The sequence below is a fragment of the Wyeomyia smithii genome, chromosome 2 (genome assembly GCF_029784165.1).
Source record: "Wyeomyia smithii strain HCP4-BCI-WySm-NY-G18 chromosome 2, ASM2978416v1, whole genome shotgun sequence".
Lineage (NCBI taxonomy): Eukaryota > Metazoa > Arthropoda > Insecta > Diptera > Culicidae > Wyeomyia > Wyeomyia smithii.
The window spans coordinates 213,746,790-213,759,338 of NC_073695.1; the positions used below are offsets into that span (position 1 = coordinate 213,746,790).

The 12,549-nt window shown below is 41.2% G+C and overlaps 2 protein-coding genes across 2 annotated transcripts in view; one reads left to right on the forward strand and one right to left on the reverse strand.

Moving 5' to 3' along the window:
• LOC129725212 (nuclear inhibitor of protein phosphatase 1) overlaps window positions 1–12,549 on the reverse strand; it is a 489,093-nt gene that overhangs the window by 190,228 nt on the left and 286,316 nt on the right. The window lies entirely within an intron of this gene.
• The window catches only part of LOC129725201 (trehalase), a 59,350-nt gene continuing 55,026 nt past the window's right edge, over window positions 8,226–12,549 (forward strand). Inside the window, exon 1 of the mRNA XM_055680741.1 lies at window positions 8,226–8,810. Coding sequence (XP_055536716.1) covers window positions 8,797–8,810 — 14 coding nt within the window. The 5' untranslated portion in view covers window positions 8,226–8,796. The remainder of the gene's footprint in view (window positions 8,811–12,549) is intronic.

Genomic DNA, 12,549 nt, shown 5'->3' on the forward strand with positions numbered 1-12,549 from the left:
GAAGTGACTTTGGCTGTGCGGGCCGATAACCGGCTTATATAAGGCTATCCTTCCGTTCATGTCCCCAACGACGATCTTGATATCTCTACGCGAGCAGCTATCGTAGAGTTTCTCCATCTGTGCGTAGAACGCTTCTTTCCCTGCATCAGGTCTTCCTTCGTGAGGGCAGTGCACATCGGGAATAGTGTAGTTGTGGAACCGGCTCTTAATTCTCAACAAACACAACCTGTCGCTGATTGCCTGCCGCTTTGGTGGTACTGTGCCTTGCGGCGTCAAATCCACCGTACCTTCTCTCCTTTCAGGCAAAGCTCCTGGAGCGCGACGATGTCGAAGTGGCGGGGTTCTAGCTGATCCAGCAGAATTCGGTCGACATCCGGGTCGTTAAGCGATCTACTGTTACATGTACTGAGCTTCTAATCGTCGTCCTTATTTCGTCGGCTGGGTCATTGCCGATTGTTCCGGTTCGTTTTGAATTCTTGATTCTCCGTAGTATGTTTATTTTAGTATGCTGCCTCACTAGGGCTGCGATACCTAGTCTCACGACGGAGCTGCCGCCATGGATGTAGCTGGCGAGACACCGCATTTCATAGTTCAACCATCCGGTCTGGATCAGTCGCTGTTTGAGCCGCCCCTAGCCTGTGAGGTAGACGCGCAGACAAGCTGCTCTCTAGGAGAACTACTACCCCACCGGTTTACCGGTTTTTCCTTGGTTGCTCGTATCCCAGTTGGTACCACGTGGAGGTAGGAATAGGGCAATATGCCTTGAACCACACTGGGGTCTATTTTCTTCTAGCTAGTACGGGTGAACTGTTAAAAAGCACTGCCCAGCCGTTTACCAAATCTAGCTCTCCTCAATATCGAATCATTGTTGCTGAAAGAGCTTGGCGTTGACGATGTGTTCAAGATATTCAGTACATCTTCGGAGATTCTAACCCGAAGTGATTTTTTTCTGCTTTTACGAGACTATTTTAAGCGTTATTAAATAAGCATATTCAAACTCTTTTTTCTCTTTTTTAAGTGACTAGCCCCCCCTAGAAATTTTCCTTAGTTGCGCCCATGGTCATGGGTGCGGTGGCAGAAACCATTTCGAAAAAGTGTGCAAGGCGCAAGGGAAGAAGATTAAAAATAAACGAAGAAATGTGAAAAAAGTACGAAATGACAGTATATCGACGAGCCAAAGTGAAGGAAGTGACAATTCAGAAACGGAGAGTGAAGAAGAAGAAGAAGAAGTGGTTATCGGAAAAGTTTATGATTTTTCGGATGCTGGGAGTAACGTGTTTGCTGATTTGGAGATTTTCATTAGCCAAAGATGGCAGTCTGTGCGCTGCGAACTAGATACCGGTGCGAATACGAGTATCGTTGGAATTGATTGGTTGAAGAAAGCAACCGGTGGCAACTCTCCCGATTTACTTCCGTCTAAATTTCGTCTGCAAAGTTTTGGCGGAGGTATGATTCCTGTTCTTGGTGAGGTCCGAATTCCTTGCCGACGCAACGGTCGTAAGTACACACTTGCGTTACAAGTCGTAAACGTCAATCATATGCCACTCCTGTCAGCAAAGGTATGTAAAAAACTTGGATTCGTTAAGTTTTGTCATTCCGTTGTCCTCCAATCATCAAGATCGGAGCAACACCTTCTCAACATTTACCGAGTCAAGGCTGAGCAGTTAGTTAAGCAGCACAAGCAACTTTTCGAGGGATATGGAAAGTTCCCTGGGGTTGTGTCTTTGGAAGTTGATCCCAATGTAGTTCCGTCCATTCAACAACCACGAGAGTTCCAATTGCTATCGTAGTTTACTGAAAGAGGAGTTGAGGAAGCTAGAGCGAGATAGTATTATTATGAAGGAAACCCAACACACGGATTGGGTCAGCAATATTGTTCTTATAAGAAAGGGTGGACAAACCGGGCCGGTACGTATATGCTTGGATCCGATTCCACTTAATAAGGCTTTAAAACATCCTCGCCTTCAGTTTGCTACCATCGATGAAGTTTTGCCAGAACTAGGACAAGCAAAGGTTTTTTCTACAGTGGATGCCAAGAAGGGTTTCTGGCATGTGCTATTGGACAACGAGAGTAGCCGTTTGACGACTTTTTGGACTCCGTTTGGCCGATACCGGTGGGTTCGAATGCCGTTTGGTATTGCTCCTGCGCCAGAGATTTTTCAAGTTAAACTACAGGAAACAATTCAAGGACTGAAGGGAGTAGAATGCTTGGCTGACGACATACTGATCTTCGGATCCGGTGAAACGTTGAGAGAGGCATTGGAAGATCATAACAAAAATCTGAAGGAATTGTTCCTTCAACTGGACAGAAACAACGTTAAGCTGAACCTAAGCAAACTCAAGCTCTGTGAAACGTCGGTCAAATTATTTGGGCATATTCTGACGAACCAGGGATTGAAGGCAGATGATAGCAAGATCGCAACCATCAAGGAATTTCCTTCTCCAACGGATCGAAAACAGCTGCAGAGATTCATCGGTATGATAAATTACCTCGGGCGCTACATCAAAAACCTCAGCGCTGAAAGTTCTTTGTTACGGAGATTGATTTCTGAAAAGGAACCGTGGATTTGGACAGATACGGAGGAGCAGGAGTTTAAGCGGATGAAGTCGATAGTGGGGGACGTTGGAACACTTCAGTACTACGATGTCAGCAAACCGCTTGTGATTGAGTGTGACGCAAGCTCGTTCGGATTGGGTGTCATGGTACTCCAGGAAAAAGGTGTCATCGGTTATGCGTCACGCACGCTCACAGCGACGGAAAAGTGTTATGCACAAATTGAAAAGGAACTTCTCGCGATACTTTTCGCCTGTATCCGTTTTGACCAGTTAATTGTGGGCAACCCAAAAACAATCGTACGAACGGATCATAAACCACTTTTAGCCATATTCCGAAAGCCGTTACTCTCTACTCCGCGTTGACTGCAGCACATGCTTCTTAGTTTGCAGAGATACAATCTGCACCTGCAGTTTGTCACGGGTAAAGACAATGTCGTTGCTGATGCCATCTCTCGAGCACCGTTGAACGAGAAGCATCCGGAAGATAGGTTTGAAAAGCGAAACATTTACCGTATTTTCAAGGAGGTGGAGTCAATGAACATGAGTAGCTACCTCAGTATTACCGATGAGCGGCTGAACGAAGTTATAGCGGAAACAAGAACTGATCCTTCCATGCAGATGATCATCGAATACATCAACGGAGGCTGGCCGCATTCGATCGACAAGGTTCCTGATGCGGTTAAAGTATACTTGAAATATCGTGGTGAATTGAGTACGCAGGATGGAATCGTGTTCAGGAGTGACAGGATCGTCGTGCCACATTCGCTGAGGAAGAAGCTGACGGAAAGAGTGCACCTGAGTCACAACGGGATTGAGGCCATTCTAAAGTTGGCTCGTGCAAACCTGTTTTGGCCAGGAATGAGCAGCCAGATAAAGAATGCTTTAATGCAATGTGAAATTTGTGCGAAATTTTGTCCTTCACAACCACCACCCCCAATGAAAAGCCATGCAATTCCGGTACATCCCTTTCAAGTAATATCTATGGACCTATTTTTTTTCGCAGAATACTTGGGTAACAAAAAAAAAGTTTTTGGTTACGGTAGATCATTTTTCGGACTTTTTTGAGGTCGATATTCTCAAAGACCTGACACCTAGAAGTACTATCACGGTCTGCAAAGTGAATTTCTCCAGGTATGGTAGACCCCAAATGGTTATTACGGATAATGGAACTAATGGATTTCCAGCATACAACGTCGGCACCACACCACCAACTAGCTAATGGAAAGGCAGAAGCAGTAGTAATGATCGCTAGACCTACAGAAATCAAAAGAATCGGGCGTAGACTTCTGGTATGCTCTTCTTCATTGGCGAAACGTGCCAAACAAGATTGGTTCAAATCCTGTTGTGCGAATGTTCTCCCGAAGTACTCGATGTGGAATACCTATGTCAGCAGAGAATCTTATCCCAAAATCACAAACTAGCGTTCCAGAAGCCATTGAAAACAATAAACGTAAAGCGAAGTATCACTACGACACAAGGACCCGAAATTGCCATTTTTAGAAAAAGGAGATCCTGTATACGTGCAGCTTCAACCAGAGACATCGAAGCAGTGGACTCAGGGGAACATATGCAGCAGATTGAATGAGCGTTCCTACGTCGTTGATGTGGACGGTGCGTGTTATCGGCGAGATCTAGTAAATATTAAACCACGTAATGAACCATCGACGCCCACACAGCCATCAATGAAATCAACAAGCGGCTCTATTCAACTACCGAAAATAGTTATTGACAAGCCAATGGATTCATCACACTCGACTCTGGTTGAGAACTTACCGAACGATCAGGTATCAACGCAGGAAACGACTCGTTGCGATAAAACAGCGTCTAACAACAAGGAGCTGGCAAAGGAAACACCTAACCGACAAAATCCAGTTGAACAGCTCTCCAAACCCAAGCGAGCCGTGAAATTGCCAAAACGCTATCTTGACTTTGAAATGAATTATTTTAATACAAAAGGAGGAAGATGTTATATTACGTAGTTTTTAGTTGCTCCTTCAGAGCGCCATATTTAAACAGCCCTGTTAGGCTAAACAGAGAGAGTCTTTTGCATATTCGCGTGCCGTTCGGATGTATAATAAAAGTATCTTATAAAAGGAAGTATCTGTGTGTTTCCATATAATAAAACAGACTGGATCTATCTTGTATAATACATAACCGAGAAGAGTATTTTAGTTCACGAATTTAAACCAGATATTACTAATTGCAAAACCGTCAAGCCGCTCAACCTAGGAGAGGGAAGCCGTAATTGTCATTTGAAATTTAGGTCAAAATTGTTTTTAAATAGACATGGCTTTAAAAATATTGCATCGAATTTGATGAATTTCTGACAGCAGACGTATCGTAAGTTGTAGCTTACGAAAATATTTTTTTTGGAGAAAAAATATTTTTTCAATAGTAACTATTTAAAACAATATGTTGAAAATCTGTGTTCTGGGGCACTTCTGAAAAAAATCACAAGTATTTTTGACGAAATTTCGAAACTTCCCTGAAAATTTCGCGGAGGTGTTTTTTTTTGATTAAAAGATATGGGTGCTTATTACGGGAGTCACTTCACGGTGAAACATATTTCACTCTCACGCTCACTTCACTTTTTTAGACCTATTCCCGATTCCACCTCAAGTGAGGTGACAAAAATCACCTCCGTGAAGTAAGATTGCCAGTGAAGTGAAATTGAGAATAGGACAAGTGAAATCTGGGAGTTTTCCAGCTCAAAAATTTTCAAGTCCCGGGAAGTCGATTGAGCTGAAATTTTGTATGAGGACATTTTTCTACTAGAGGAAACTTTTGAGCCCTACCGCTAAACGAAATTCGAAGGTCAATTTTTCCCTTACGTTCCATTGGCCGCAGCTCGAAAATTTGTAAGTTCCAGAGAGCCGATTTTTTCAAGATAAAAAAAAAAGATTCGCCTTATTACTGGAAAATAAATCCCATATGTATTACCGCTAGATCACAAATCAATCGATTTTTGAACTTTCCTATCTTCGTGAAATCATTTCACCGTTCAAAATGGTCGTGAAATAATTCCACGCGAAACGTCGCTTTTTCCGTTTCCACTTCACTCATATGACACTCATAATAACCCAGATTTCACGGCAGATGTCACCTTGCGACGTTTTTCTCACTTACGTGAGTCCCGTAATAGGACTTCATTCACTTCACTCTGATTTCATCGTGAAGTGACTCCCATGATAAGCACCATGGATCTTCAAAGTTGGTGCCGCTACGCATTTTCAAGCGATAGATTTCCAAAATATTGTTTTAAATAGTTACTATTGAAAAAATATGTTTTTCTTCAAAAAAAATATTTTCGTAAACTACAACTTAGGATGCATCTGCTGTGAAAATGTCATCAAATTCGATGCGATATTTTTAAAGCTATGTCTGTTTAAAAACAATTTTGACCTAAATTTCAAATGACAATTACAACTTGAAAACTTACTCAAATTCAATAAAAATTGGAAAATCAACTTCCCGAGTAAAACTCTTGAAGTTTTTAATACTGAGGGTAGGGAACATATTCTAAGCAGCTTTAGGAACAGCCTGTGTATTCAGACGAAATACTCGAAATGTGTTGGTTATAATTAAAACAGTAGTATGTATATCAATCTGTTCTCTATCGTTTTCTCTGTCAGAACTTGTTTTCAGTTTGTAAAATTAAGTTAGCAAACTTTAACAATCATCAATTAAAGTTACCAATCGAGGGACACTATTCCAATCACCCCGAACCTATTTAAAGCAGTTTCCATCTGTTTTGCAGGCGTTTTTTTTTTCAGCACCCGAAGTGGCTCCTGAATGACTGCAATATAGGTCGATTTGTTTCGAATGGCGATTGTTCACAGATTTCTCTGTGATTAACGGTATTTCTTATATTCGTACGACAGCTAGACAATCAAAGTTTTCGTTTCCATCATTGAAATAGTCGATATTGATCAAAATGCAGGAGTTCGAGGCCTGTTTTCTTCGACTGATTAAAATAGGCGCTACTGCTTAGCAATTGTGGAGCTATTACCCAGAGTCATAGTAACATTTATCAACTATATGAAGAAATTATAGAACTGTTGCTGAAACTTAATTGATAACTTTAACCACTGGATTAAAATTTGTAATGGAAAATTTTCACTGTCTAATCATTGTTTATACCAATAGATATGATTATTAATATTGATAAATATTATTATCGATTACTATTTATCAAAATGAAAAGAAAGTTGGCTTAGAATTGCGACTCAGTAATGTTGTAAATAAAGCGAGTAGCCGGTTTTATAGACACTGATATTTGCACAATCACATAACCCCGAAAAAATTTTGCCGCAAAAAAAACGTGACCAAAACGATTTACTCTAATTTTTCTTACGTATTTCCCGAAACACTTTATGCTCCGAAGTCCCCGACATAAAAAAGCTAAGACCTCCAAACAACTTAGCGCTATTCCAAGCTATACAAGATGCACTTGCGCGCTACGGTGAGATGATCACGTGCTCGTTTCGTATATTTTTCGCTTGACAGCTGTACCATCAGTAGCACCAACGAACTTGTTCAAACCGGTTACGGTCGGGTATAAGCTCCAATTCAGGACCGAACTGGATAAACTAACATATTTTCTCCGCAACTGGCATACAGAAACCAAATCATATAGGATGTGGGACTACTACGGCAGGGGCTTTCTTCGTCATATATTTCTCATGACTCATGAGAATGAAGCAAAAAATATGACGAAGAAAACCCCTGACGAGTTAGTCCCACATCCTATTCAAAACGGAAACACTGGGATAAGTTATACGAACAAGATACGGCCAAAAAAACAGGGATGCATGACTGTTTTATAAGTGCTAATAACGATGACTCTACATTTTTCATGGTATCGCTCGTATAATTGTGTGCGAAATTTCAGTAATACCTTTTGCTGAAATTTTACATGTGATTGATTCTATAAGATACACTATATATACAAAACCAGTTCGAAAGCGTTTGCTAGGAATTTCCATTTCGCAATTTAGCAAACCAGTCGAAACCGCAACTCTAAAGTCTAAAGGTTTGAAACCGTCGCGAGACACACCCTTTAAAACCGAGTGTTGTGTAAAGCGGAAGGCATGCTGATTTAATTGACGCTTCAGGTGGTGAAATACGATACAACTTGATTGACGCGATCAAATGGCAGACATTGCATTTGAGCGTTTTAGTTTAAGCTGCATAACGAAGCCACTACAAGCACATGCACGGGATACAAAGACAAAATAAAATTCACGTTCATCGCGAGACGAGCCTCCGCTTTTGCTTGCACGAGATTGGTCGAAAACTGGTTCTACGCTGGTGGTTGTACAACGACGTCACTCAGCTTGCCATGTGTGTTCAGCGCTACAAAAGCATGTATAGGTAGGATTGGCCCCCAACGGCGCGTTTTCTGGTGAATGGAAACTAGGCAACCATATGTTTTCCTTGTACGATAATGAACACTGCCTACACTATTTCAGTCAACCAGTCAGACAGGACAGGCATATTTATCGTATTCAACGTTGACCGTACAGCTGTATAAGTGTACATGCGCGATAGAGAAAATTTTGTTCAGCTAAAAATTACCCCATTCCCCTCGGGTTCTCAACGAATGAATGCACACGTTGGCTGCGTTGCATCAGCGATAAAAACGTTGAAAACCACAAAATTGACGTCACTTCGAATCAAACAACTAGTTCCAGCTATAACAGCCACATTTTATCCGGAGCCTACAGAGCTCACATCAGTCGAGGTTTTTTTTTACTTAATATTATACCAGGTGGAACAGTGCGCCAAAGTGAACCTTTGTTGAGTAAAGTAACACCGTACACGATAAAAAGTGATACCGCGAAGGTTAGCTACTAAGACATTGACCCGGCTGTCTACTACGCGCGAAAAAATAACTGCAAGCAGCTGTGGTTGGTAGAAGATGGACTTGATTACCGGTTCGAGCGGTAGCCAAGAAACAAAAAAGATATAATTCAGTCGTACTGTACATTTTTCATCATTCGGACGTTGGTTTCAGGATACGGAGTGTTCCCTAACGTTGGACAGCCTTGTCCAGCCGCAAAGTCTTGATAGGTGAAGTGTGTTTAGTGAAGTGCTTCTAAGAAGTGAGACTCAGCAGTTGTTACGTGCAACAGGTGTTGCGAACGGAAATTTAACCATCAGTACATCAGTATCGAAAGATACTGAAGTCCATCAACGTTGTTACGCAAAATCAGACCGCTTATTTGCGTTATCCGCAAAATGTCCAATTCCAGGTAAGAATTGATTTGATATCATTTCGATTTTTGCATACACCATTTTGCATCGTAACAGAGAAAGAGAGATTCTTATCAAATGAAGTTACATCATCGCTAAAATATAAACAGTCCCTCTGTTTATAAATTTATATTTAAATTTATCCAACCAGCCACGTTCCACGGTCGCTTGTGGCATAAGTTTGTTCTATCAAAATCGCCACATCTAGTGATTACGGAGACAACGCTGCAATTCGTTGGCGTAATTACGTACTGTTCAATTGCTGCAAAACGCCTATAGGGATTAATATAATCGTCATTTTAGTACTACGAGTAAACTCAGAGTTACGTGGTTGACCTCTAAGTCTACGGCGAATGTCAAATTAGTTTACATCTGAAATGTGACGATGTGAAATGTATATATAGCTTATGCTATCGTGATTCCCCTGACGATGGGTAAAGACACAAAACTGCTCAGTAGCGTGTAGTTGGTCACTTTTCGAAGATAGGTATCTACCATCCAAACCAGCCTACCATACATGCACAACCGAGTTGCGAATTCAGTGTTTGTTGTTCAAATAAAATTTGCGCTATAGTTTTACCACTGTGTGTGGATTGTGAAATTCACTAGCATTGAGGGGTGTGTTCGACATGCTTGCGGTTAATGCACTCGTACATATAACAGGCGAATGTCTGTGCTAGATATTGCGAACCAAGCTCATTCGTGACGGTTATTTGTTAGCAGACAGTGCTTTATAGATTTTTCTACTTCGGATTTTGTTGATCAATTTAGTCGTTTATTATGTCTTCGTGATATTCAAGCGTTCGCTCGATTTGAATATTGCATTCAACATTCCGACGGTGATTTTAACCGGCTGTACAAAAATCCGAAACTCAAACCCGATGATTTTACTGCCGGTCAGAGCAATTTATAATTTAATTGAATTTTACTTAGTAGTAACAAATATTTGTACGCCGTATTATGCATCTGTATTTTTAAAAAATGAAAAAAAAAAACAAATAACGCTGGTCAGGACAGGTTTGGCCCTGGAGCTGAAACTGGAAAAAATGAGTGATTATAGCCTTTCAACCATTCCTGTGAGTTTTGGTGCCCCTAACTACCAACATTTTTTCAGAGATTTAAATGAGTTTTCTCGTGAACATAACGTTGAAGTGACGAACCCAGCGAGCAATTACTATGCGACACTCTGTCGCACTTTGACGCACTTCTGTTTACACTTCAAAATTCACAAGGACATTTTTGCCTTCCTCCTAGAAAGGTTTAGCAATCACTTGCAAAACCGAAAGTATAAAAGTGCTCTAAAGGGCCGAATGGCATATATCACTCGACTCAGCTCGACGAGCTGAGCATTTTCTGTATGTGTGTGTGTGTATGTGTGTGTGTGTGTGTGTGTGTGTGTGTATGGTCAGGACAGGTTTGGCCCTAGAGCTAAAACTGGAAAAAATGAGTGATTATAGCCTTTCAACCATTCCTGTGAGTTTTGGTGCCCCTAACTACCAACATTTTTTCAGAGACTTAAATGAGTTTTCTCGTGAACATAACGTTGAAGTGACGAACCCAGCGAGCAATTACTATGCGACACTCTGTCGCACTTTGACGCACTTCTGTTTACACTTCAAAATTCACAAGGACATTTTTGCCTTTCTCTTAGAAAGGTATAGCAATCACTTGCAAAACCGAAAGTATAAAAGTGCTCTAAAGGGCCGAATGGCATATATCACTCAACTCAGCTCGACGAGCTGAGCATTCTCTGTATGCGTGTGTGTGTATGTGTGTGTGTGTGTGTGTGTGTGTGTGTGTGTATGTGCAGATTTTTATTCTCACTCACTTTTCTCAGAGATGGCTGGACCGATTCATGAAATTAATTGCAAATGAAAGGTCTCTTTGTCCCATAAGACCCTATTAAATTTCATTGTAATCGGATTTTTAGTTTAGAGGTTATGTTTCAAAATGTAAAAATCATGAAACATCATTATCTCGAAAACTTCACAACCGATTTGAACAAAATTGATTTCAAATGAACGGGCTACCTGAAAAACCCTTAACTTTGAATTTCATAAAGATTGAACTTGTGGTTCAAAAGTTATGACAAGAAACGTGTTTTGTTATTTGTTATTTATTGTTAAATCATCTGACACATTGGTGGTCTTAATGATAATATATATTACTAACTAAATGCTAATTAATATTTACAAATGATAGGAAACACTTTAAAAACAATTGAAACACGCTTCAAAAACAATTAAACCTGTCGTCTACGAAGAATTTGTTTGAATGTGGTTACTGAGATGTTAAAATCGAATGAATCTGCTACGACGTTGAAGCTAGCTGACATGAAACGAACGGGGTCGTGTTGCCCATATGATGCAGTGCGATGCGGAAGCGATAGAAAGTTTCTCCGCCTTAAAGACCTTTCCGGAGCATACAAATTTAACTGCTGCAGAATTTTCGGGGCGTCGATTTCACCGGTTAAAATTTTGAAGACAAACACAGCCTGTGTATCGAAACGTCTTTGCTGCAGTGTTTCCATGCCCAAAAGCTGGCAGCGATCCGAGTACGCCGGTAGCTGCTGCGGGTCTCGCCACGGAAGAAAACGTTAAGCGTACCGTACAAATTTCCTTTGCACGGATTCAATTCTTGCAATCCAGTTTGCGTTGAATGGACACCACACTACGGAGTTTGTTTCAAGGACAGATCGCACCAGAGAGTAGAATAATGATCGGAGGCACAGTGGATCATGAAAATCCGAGGCTACCTTGAAAATAAAACCAAGTTGTCGGTTCGCCTTTGCTATGATCTCATTATAGTGTGGCCTGAAGGACAGGGCTGAATCCAACGTAATACCCAAATCTCGGACCTGGTTAACCCTTGTCAGAGTTTGACCAAGCATAGTATAGCTGAACATTTCCGGAACATTTTTCCTATGGAACGAAATCACACAGCATTTCAGGATACTAACTGTCAACAGGTTGATGGAGCACCACTTTAAAAAAACGTCGACTAGTCGCGGAAGTTCGAGACAGTCTGAAGTATTTCTTATTGTCTTGAACAACTTTACATCGTCTGCAAAAAACATTCGGCAATTTTCTGGCAACACTAACGATACATCATTTATGTACAAGGCAAAGAGCAGTGGTCCTAAATTACTGCCCTGCGGAACGCCTGATACATTTGAAAAATGAGCAGAATGTTGCGATCCAATCTTCACGTAGAGTGTACGATTTACCAAATAGGACCTCAACCATTGTACCAGAGCGGGGGCCATTCCAAGTTTCTCCATCTTAGCGCGCAGGATACCATGGTCGACGCAGTCAAATGCAGCTTTCAAATCAGTATAAACCGCATCAATTTGGGCTCCTTCGGTCATATTCTGCAGGCACGTTGCAGTGAATTGAACGAGGTTAGTAGCGGTAGAGCGTTTTGGATAAAAACCATGCTGATCGATCGAGATATAGTGTTTACAACTAGCGAAAAGTGCATCATAACAAACGATTTCAAATACTTTTGAACAAGCGCAAAGAGAGGTTATGCCTCTGTAATTCTGCACGTTGCGTTTGTCACCTTTTTTGTGCACCGGAAACATGGTCGATATTTTCCAACTGGTTGGAAAAACACATCGTCGAAGCGACAAGTTAAATAGCAAGCATAGTGGGCGTACGAAAACAGCTTTACATTTTTTCAGGACGCAAGATGGAATGCCATCAGGCCCAGGAGCGAAAGAGGAATTCATTTTGTCGA